At 30.8% G+C, this 8803-nt stretch overlaps 1 protein-coding gene and 1 long non-coding RNA gene across 2 annotated transcripts; one reads left to right on the forward strand and one right to left on the reverse strand.

The window, feature by feature from the left end:
* The first annotated feature begins 475 nt into the window (after window positions 1-475).
* Window positions 476-1189, forward strand: LOC149892366 (uncharacterized). Its single transcript, XR_016449572.1, has 2 exons — window positions 476-584; window positions 1137-1189. It is a non-coding gene; the product is annotated as an uncharacterized LOC149892366 (long non-coding RNA).
* Window positions 1190-3590: 2401 nt separating this feature from the next.
* On the reverse strand, window positions 3591-7128 carry LOC145189079 (tektin-2-like). The gene is made up of 3 exons (XM_090079690.1): window positions 6057-7128; window positions 4315-4395; window positions 3591-4198 (listed from the first exon to the last, which is right to left on the reverse strand). The coding sequence occupies exons 1-3, from the start codon at window positions 6909-6911 to the stop codon at window positions 3683-3685; spliced, it is 1452 nt and encodes a 483-aa protein (XP_089935816.1). The 5' UTR covers window positions 6912-7128; the 3' UTR covers window positions 3591-3682.
* Window positions 7129-8803: the final 1675 nt, after the last annotated feature.

Below are 8803 nucleotides of genomic sequence, written 5' to 3' on the forward strand. Positions count from 1 at the left end.
AATTTTAGCTGCACTCATAATCCCTTATAAGTATTAAACTTTGGGCATTTTCTTTTAAAAGAGATAAATTTTTCCACTCGATGTATTCCACAGTTTCGAGAGTTTCGAGTTGGCAAGGCTGTATATAAATTATTAGAAAATAATTATACATGGCTGACACATTTTATTGTCAGTAATTAACAGCCACTGGTTTGATTTTCTTTTATATTCAGTTTATACACATCATGTCATAATAAAAGTTATTCAATTCTTTTTTGAAAAGGTAGTGAGAATTTACACAGATGATCTTAATTTTAACTCAGGAAAAGTTCAGAAAAATTCGTTGTTTAGGGTAGACCGGGGCACGTTGGCCCTAGGGGCAGGATGGCCCTCTTGAGTTAGTTCTATGACTATGCGCTTTGGCGCGCTAGGAATCAAGGGGAAGGTCGACAGCACTCCTCCCCTCATTCCTCAGAAGTATCACTGATATCTGAGCACAGTTGCCAGTGTTGTATCTTTTTATCGATTTTTGATAAGCTGAAGTATATTTTGAACAGTTTGCTTGATGTGTTTGTGTTCACTAGTCTTCGACAGCAGTGCTATAGGTAAGTATCTTGTTTGAAGTTTAAAGTCTGAGGATTATTTTAATATACAATGTTACATAGTATTTGTTGATGGATTAAGAAAAAAGTAATTTTTACTCCTAAACATGGCGATGGGACAGGTTGACCCAGCACAAACGAGGCACGTTTGCCATGTAGGCTAACGTTCCCCGTTTACGCATGCACATTTTTTGATTCATATTAAATTGTTTATAATGGAACAAAATGCCAGTGATAGAATGTTTTTGTTAAAACGCTAATCTGATTGAGACTTTTTAGCCAGTTTCAAAACATTAGATAAGAATTAAGCCTAATAAATCAATTAGGTATTTAATAATTTTGTTAGAATCTCATACTATGTAGAGAATATGTAAATTTATGTAAGAATGTGATAACAGTAAGTAAATTTTTAGGCCCGATCTGCCCCAACCCATGGGCCAACTTACCCCAAGTAAGGGGCACATTGGCCCAAGGAACATCATCTTAAATAAAGCATATTAAAAATTATCACAAGTTTATTTAAGCTTTTAATAAAAGATTTTTTATTTTATATAGTTTTAGCAAACTTCTCCCATAAAGAAACAAAATAAAACACGAAATGCGAAAAAGTTAGGAATCAAAGAAAAAAAAGCGGGCCAACGTGTCCCGGTCTACCTTATATACAAAAGCGTCAGTGGAGTGTCGTTGTGAAAAAAAATTTTTGTTTTGCAGAATATTCCATAAGTTTTCTTTTGGATTTAAGTCTAGGGATTGTGATGGCCAATCCAGTTGTTTTCTATTATTATGTTAGAGCCATCTCTTTGCATTAGAAATCGAATGCTTTGGATTGTTTAATATTCTGCTGAAATGTCTTAAGTAAAAGCATGTAATCTTCAGCGTATGGAAGCATTGTTTCTTCAAGTATGTTGATACGTTATCAGTAATATTAATGTCATAAGTGAATTAACCTCAGCTGATATGGATCGTTTTTTCTGTCTTCTTAGTATAACATGGGTCAAATTTTTTATTTGGTGCTTGGCTTACATACTGCCCACCTAATAATTTAACCTAAAAATAAATTTAAAAAAAGAATTGATACACCCTATTTGTTAAGTTAAAAGCGCTGAAATCTATTCAGTCCCATGTGCAGAAAACCAATAATCAGGTCCTTTAAGTGTCCTTAACGATGTTTTTACTCGTTTTTTCAACAATTGCTCTTGTTGGTAATGGATATATGGCTGGAAATGCAATTTTGAAAAAAATGTGCAGCCTAAGGGCTATATAACTTTATTGAGTCACTTGGTTCATTTTGCAATTGCATTTAGAGTGGCTATATAAGATTTAGTCGATCAGTTGCTGGATCATATTTCCTCCTTAATACTCAAAATTTGCAAGCTACTGAGAATGAATACATACAACGACTTCATCAAAAGATATTCCGTGTGACAATTCCTATTTTTGATAACAGTGAGCTTGAAAATATAAAACAAATAAGTGTAAACGTAAACTGAAGTTTTAAAAATATTTGATTAATATATCAAGTATTATCATTTAATCATCATTCGTTAAGCCATCGAAATATATTATTTTGCGGTTAAAATTTAAAAGATATTCGTCTTTAGTAAGAGCGACAATTTATGAAGTTCACAAAAACAAACGAACTTTGACAATTTCTTCAAGAAAATTGCAATCACAATCTCAGGGGATCGGTCAGGAGTACTTTTTTTTGCTCTTTAAGACAGAAAATAATCTGATTCTTATTAATCCTGCTTTATTGGAAAAGATGTTTATGTAAGATCCTCTAAAGCCCCAACTAAATTAGAGTTTAAACAATGCACAAGTTAAAATTATATGTGTTGTTGATTCATTGATTTAGTTGAAGATCACTTGTCATGTGACATTTGGCGAGTTCTGGTGAAGTGAATTTCTATCCGCCTTTTTAGTCTACAATACCCAACTATTTTTAGGTTTAAACTGTATACAGGATTGTTTTTTTATAGCTTGATTTAAACTTAAATTTAACTATTTATTACTAGTCCTTAATTTTTAGACTTTCCAACTGTTTCTCAGTACAATAACCTATCTTTAGCCATAAGTGTATTTTTAAGAAAACTTCAAGTCAGGTACGGGAGTAACGTACCACTTTCAAAATTTTACCACATCTATTTTTCCGAAAAAAACAGCAATTTTAAGATCTGTCTTTTAAGTGTCACTAGAGCTTTCCTATCAAATGCTTGGAGTTCATCATCCGCATGCTGATAGATAGAGGAGCCGTTTGGGGTAATATACTTTGAGAATTTCTGGAACAATATCTTTTTTTATATCATCTAAACCTGCACAAGTGTTTTTATTTGGTTTGCTGGTGAAAAATTATCCTCAATACATTCCAATTCTGTCCTTCTTGTACGTTCATTTGTTCGACTGGTGAAGATATGCGAGGGTCTTGCGATTCAAGCTCAAATGGCCTAAACAAGCTATTATAAAAGTTGCTTTTTTTATTTTTTTCGTAATAGCTCCTTTAACAATTCTTTATCTTTTTTAATGTCCCCTAGCTGCAATACTTATTAAGTTTTTGTTTTTCAGGTTTTATTTCAGAGAGAATGTATAAAAAAAAGCTACCAAGTGGCTATTTTTTGGAGGGCTTGGGGCTACTGCCACAACAGCTCCCGCCTCAATATGGTTCTGGATGTTTACACTCGTTTTTAAACTTTTTGTAGATCTTATATCTTTCAATAAATAGAAAACAAGTTAGGTAGAAAACAAGTTAGGTAGAAAACTACCTCTTTTTGTCTCACATTGGAGTTAATTTACCACGGAGTTGATTTTTATTCATTAGGAAAACTTAGACAAAAAAGCATTACAAAAAATATCGAAATAAATAAAAGGAATAATATATTTGTGTATTTTTACCTCAAGAGTAACTTAGATCAAATTAATTTAGAACAAATTTCTCCAAAACATTGACGAGCAAGCAACTTTTATTATGAAAAAAAGAAAGAAAAAAAAAAATAAAAAAAATTGTAAGGAAGATTTGTCAAGTTACGATTGTTAAGACCTTAAACATCAGCTTAAATCATACAAGGCTACCAATAGTTTATAAAAAAAATCAAAAATGATATTTCTTAAGCATACAATGATTCTTGAATTGTATGTTGCAAGTCTTTGGATCTTTTCAGTACAAATTGATTGAAATCGCAATCATAGGTTGAGCGCAGAGTACTTTCGTTTTGATTCAGATTTCTTTTTAAGTTTTGAGCTCCCGACGAAGTTAATGGCAAGCTTTTTTGTTTTAAAGCATGCAAATGGTTATCATGAAAATGTGCATCGTTTTGATCGCCACTAACGGATTCAAGGGTTTTGGTTACACTGTCGAGATTTACAAACATACTCTCCCGAATTTTCAAACACTGGTTATCCAATTGAAGAGACTTAGATTTTCTTTCAAAATCTTTTTCAAGTCGCGCCAAATCTTTTAAAAGTCTCTGCAATGCAACTTCAGCTATTTGGCGTTTTTCTAGTAGAGCTTCGACTGTGCCACGAATTTCACCCAATTCACGAGAGAGTTGAGTATATGGATTATCTCGACACAACTCAACGTTCCTTCGTAAACTTCTACATTCTACACGCGTCTCTGCGACCTGTAAAAAAAAAAGGAAAGAAATTTAAAGCAACAAACTTAAGTATTTTGTACCCCTTTAAACAAAGAAAAAAAAAAAAAAAAGATTTGGTTTAAACAAAAAAGTCAAACAATTACTTGAAGTGGTGCAAATTTAGCCTCTATTGCGTTTTTAATCAATTCTAAGTCTTTTTCTAATGCTTTGATTTCATCTGTTGTCTAAACAAATTTGTTTTAAAAAATCAAGTAATCCAAAATATGATTGAAAAATATTCCCATATTAGTCCTATCTAATAATTTTAGGCAGTATTTTGAGAAATGAGCCTCTCAAACCTTTTTTTAATTTTATATCTTCATAAAGAATAACCTGAGCCTATGTAATTATGTTTAATATATATATACATATATATATACATATATATACATACATACATATATATATATATATATATATATATATATATATATATATATATATATATATATATATATATATATATATATTGTATTTAGTCTTTTCACTATCTTTTTTCAACTTTGTTAGAAAAAAGATAATAAAAAGACTAAACACAATCATCACTATTAAATAAAGAATAACTTTACTAAACTAATGGTATAAAGTTTCACATTTTATTTTGAACTTTTTAAATCTAAGTTGTGTATATATGTAAATATATTGCTACTCAAATTATATTTAAAAGATTACTATTATATAATTCTTCACATAAAAAAGCCAAAAAATTGGTAGTCAATTTTTAAGTTTGTTACAAGAATTAAAATTGAACATAAAAACTGTGTCAGACAAAACTACACTAATGGAGCCAATATGACAAGAAATTGTAAGAGAGCAGAAGTAGTTCTAATGTTTAACAATACCAATTTTATATTTTCTGGTTGCAGAAACCATACTTTGGAGAGATGAAGAATTGGCTAAAAGCACTTGTTGGAGTGCATTCAGCCAATTCTTGCAAAGTGTAAAAAGATTTCGAGTGAAATTAAAATCCCACAGAATTTGAAATAAAAAGAGTTCTCAGATGTTCCAACTTTACATTGAAAAATTCAATACAAACCTCTATTAAAATTAATATTTGATTTAACTTCAATACTGGTCAATTTTGAGTAACCTTGAAACAAAGTAATTTTTAGAAAAATTATTAATTCAGAAAGAGACTTAAAAAGAAGAATCAAGACATTAACATTTTAAAGGAGAAATTTCTACAAAAAAAATAAAAATAAAAAAATAATTTATGATGCTGAAGCTGTGATGCAACTTTAATTGACAAATTTAGATTCTTACATTTACTTATAAAGCTGCCAGGAACTTAGGAATTGCATTCATAAGCTACATGTAATTATAAGTTCTTCCACTTTTCCAACTTTTTCTGAATATTGTTTAAAACTACTGCAGTCTATTATACTACAAATCTAACTATTGCTTAAGCGAAATTAGTAAATCTCTAGCTGTATCTGAACATCACAGAGAAGATGGTAAACATTTTTATGCTCTTAAGATTTGGTTATTTTAAATTCAGTTCAAATTGATTTAGAAAGAAGAGAAACTCATAAGAGATGTTTGGTTGTTTTTGGTGATAATTCAGCAAATGCAGGCTGACAGAGCAAAAAAACCATTTGATAGTCTCAAATAGTTCAGTAAATAATGCTATTTATATATAAGGTTATTAATACTGAGATGTTTGTTTTAAACCAATTAATAAGCATGTTACTAATTGATAAATGCAAAAAATAAAAGAACTTGAAAAACAATGTTTGGTAGCAACCTTTAAAATCCATCAAATTACCACAAACCAAACATAATTTTATAACTTTGTACGCAATTAAATTTAGTTTGAGGTAGTTTGACACACACATACATAACTTACATTTTGACGCTGCCACTCTAGTTCATCTTTAGATTGCTCAGTTTCATGGATTCTCTTTCTAAACGCATACTCTGTTGATGTTTTTTTACTTTCTAAATCAGTCTTTATTTTTTCAAGTGTTGCATAAATGTGCTTTCTTATACCTTGTGAGGTTTTTATTGCTGCTTCAACATGAATTTTATTGTTCTCTGAAAAGGAATGCCAAGCTTCTAATGTTACCATTTCTTTTATGGCAGGAGCAAGTTCAGATCTATCTTGAGAATTTAACTGAGTGCAAGACCCATTGCTTAGTTGGTAGCAATGAGAATCAATATTTAATGCATGATGCTTATCAAATAAATCAATGGACAGTTCATGCCGAGCTTCTTGTAACAGACAAAGTTGTTCAAAACAGTCGTTTAGTTTTTGTTGTAAAAGTGTTTTTATAGATCCTAAAATCTCGACTTCTTTATGCAGTTCTTCTTCTACTGTGTCTCTCACACAGTCAATTCCTTCCCTATTTTCTCGCAGGATTAAACACTCGATTGTTGTGTCAAGAAATCTTTTGGCTTTTTCTAAAGACAATTCAATATCTTGTTTTGACAACTGCAAAGCGTCAATTTCTTTATCGATATCACCTAGATATTTTTCAAGGTAGGTTTTCCATTCATTTACATTATCAATCCTATTAGCAAGTTTGCAATTCGTTTCGTGCTGTGTCCATCCAGTAAAATTATCAGTTTCGTTTATCAAGCGACGAGCTTCTTGTCGAATAATGTGTGAAGAATTCCGTAAACGCTCTGCATTAGTTTGTAAAATCTTATTAGAAGTATACCAATCAGACAGAGCATATTTTTGAGGTACATTGGAATTCATTTCCTCAATGAAATGAGAAAATTCTAGTAATAATTAAAGATTTGATAAATTCACCGTTGAATTAAAAATATCTTGCAATGGGGCCATTTTAATAAAAGTTGAGTTCGAACTGACTGACTTGAATTTTAAACATATCGCCACATCATGAAAGTAAACATATCACTCATACTTGGTTACTTATGTTTACGAATAGGTAACTAAGGGTTTGTCTCACTACTCACGTGAAAAGAGACAAATTAAATTCATTTGAAAATTCATAAACTGCGCATGTGTGAGCGGAGATTTTTTTTTTTTTTTTTTTTTTTTTAAGAAATTGTCCTCAAGGTAAATGTTTCGTGCATATCTTACACCAATAGAGTCAAAGATTGATGTTATTTTTTTAATTTAAAAAAAATAACAACATCAATCTTTGACTCTATTGGTGGATTTAGAAAGCTTACTCTGGCCTGCGTTTGAAAAAAAAAATTGTTCCTGGGGGTTTATTAGGTAACACCTAATGAAGATAATCTTCTTAATCCAAACATGCCATTCACTTTGCTCAATCATCTTTTTGAGATACTGTACACCCATTGTTTTTAAAAAACATCGTTTTTCAAGAAGTTTGTCATTTTCATCAAAGATATTTAATACATTAAAATTTTGTTGTAAACTGGAAAAAAAAAATCATATTATGACTTAATTTAACTCCTTTTTTAACTTAAAACTTACTAAAATTTTATGAACTTACCCAAGACTGTAAAAAATCTATTTCCCTCGGAAAGAAGTCCTTGATGACTTCCGCTTGTGAAACAATATTGTTTCGTCGCGTTTAAAACACTAACCACAGTCAGTAAATACGTTGATGTCCTAGCGTATTTAATATCTTGTTTCCATCAATTTTATGTTTTGATGAAATCTTTCCCTTTGTTTCTTGCTATAATCTCGACGGTTTTCTAATAAATGGTAAAGATGTGAAAATGCGGGATGCGGGATGCGAGATAAATAGTCAAGATGTGAAAATTGAGATGCGAGCTCCCAGTTTTTTGAAGCTTTTAATAAGCTCATTTTTATATTCTGCACTTTTTTTATTCGTCGGAAAACAGTCAATTTTTATACTAAACGCTCTCCATGTATCTTGCTCAATGACTTCTACTTTTCTGTCAAAATTTTTGTCCTTTAACAGAGTTGTAATTTGAGGTTCGCCCAATCTGCCTGCATACAGCTTGAAATTTCACAAACTTGATTTACATACTTTTAATAAATTTGACTCCCGTTTCCACAATTTTAACACAACTTTTATACAAGAAAAACTCACAATTTTTATTCACAATTAGATTTTTAACAGGCTACCAAAAGATTTCTATAAATATGTTTAAATTTGTCAAGAAATGTATTTTTTTAAGTAATTATAATTTTACCATGAACATTGGTCATGAAAATATAGCAGTCATTTTCCTTGCCTTCTCTCCACACAATAGGTACATCAAATGACAGACAGTTTGTTTCGCCCTCACTCCAGTGCCTTTAGGCTACAACACAGACTTTGCAGTACATACTTAGGGCAAATCTTTTATCTTGATTGCCCAGCCTTATTCCGAAATATAGATTGTAAAGGGACTTTGCTAACCAAATTATAGTGCATTTCTGTTTACAAAAAGTTACCTTCCCACACACACAGCAGAATCTATTCGAACTGTTTATACACTTTTTATTCATTTTTATGAAACATAAATTATTTAGTTGGTGTATTTGCCTGAAATAAAAGTGACAGTGATGAATAAAGCTTTAGAAATATACCTTAATACTATTTATAGTTATTCCAATACACAACTACTCTTGCTGATTGTCGCCAGGACACGAGTAAGAACTACACAAACACTCGCGCTTGCATTCTAATGGGCATTGAGCTCTCT

The sequence above is a fragment of the Hydra viridissima genome, unplaced genomic scaffold (genome assembly GCF_058129835.1).
Source record: "Hydra viridissima isolate aposymbiotic clone 2 unplaced genomic scaffold, HvirCarnegie_v1 scaffold_2, whole genome shotgun sequence".
In the NCBI taxonomy this organism is placed as follows: domain Eukaryota; kingdom Metazoa; phylum Cnidaria; class Hydrozoa; order Anthoathecata; family Hydridae; genus Hydra; species Hydra viridissima.

Bases quoted from the DNA above. Each gene is read 5' to 3' on its own strand.
- LOC145189079 (XM_090079690.1), bottom strand. From the start codon at position 6,911: ATGAATTCCAATGTACCTCAAAAATATGCTCTGTCTGATTGGTATACT. The intron at 4,396-6,056 runs GTAAGTTATGTA...AAATTTGTTTAG, and splicing joins TAGAGTGGCAGCGTCAAAAT to ACAACAGATGAAATCAAAGC. The intron at 4,199-4,314 runs GTAATTGTTTGA...TTTTTTTTACAG, and splicing joins CTAAATTTGCACCACTTCAA to GTCGCAGAGACGCGTGTAGA.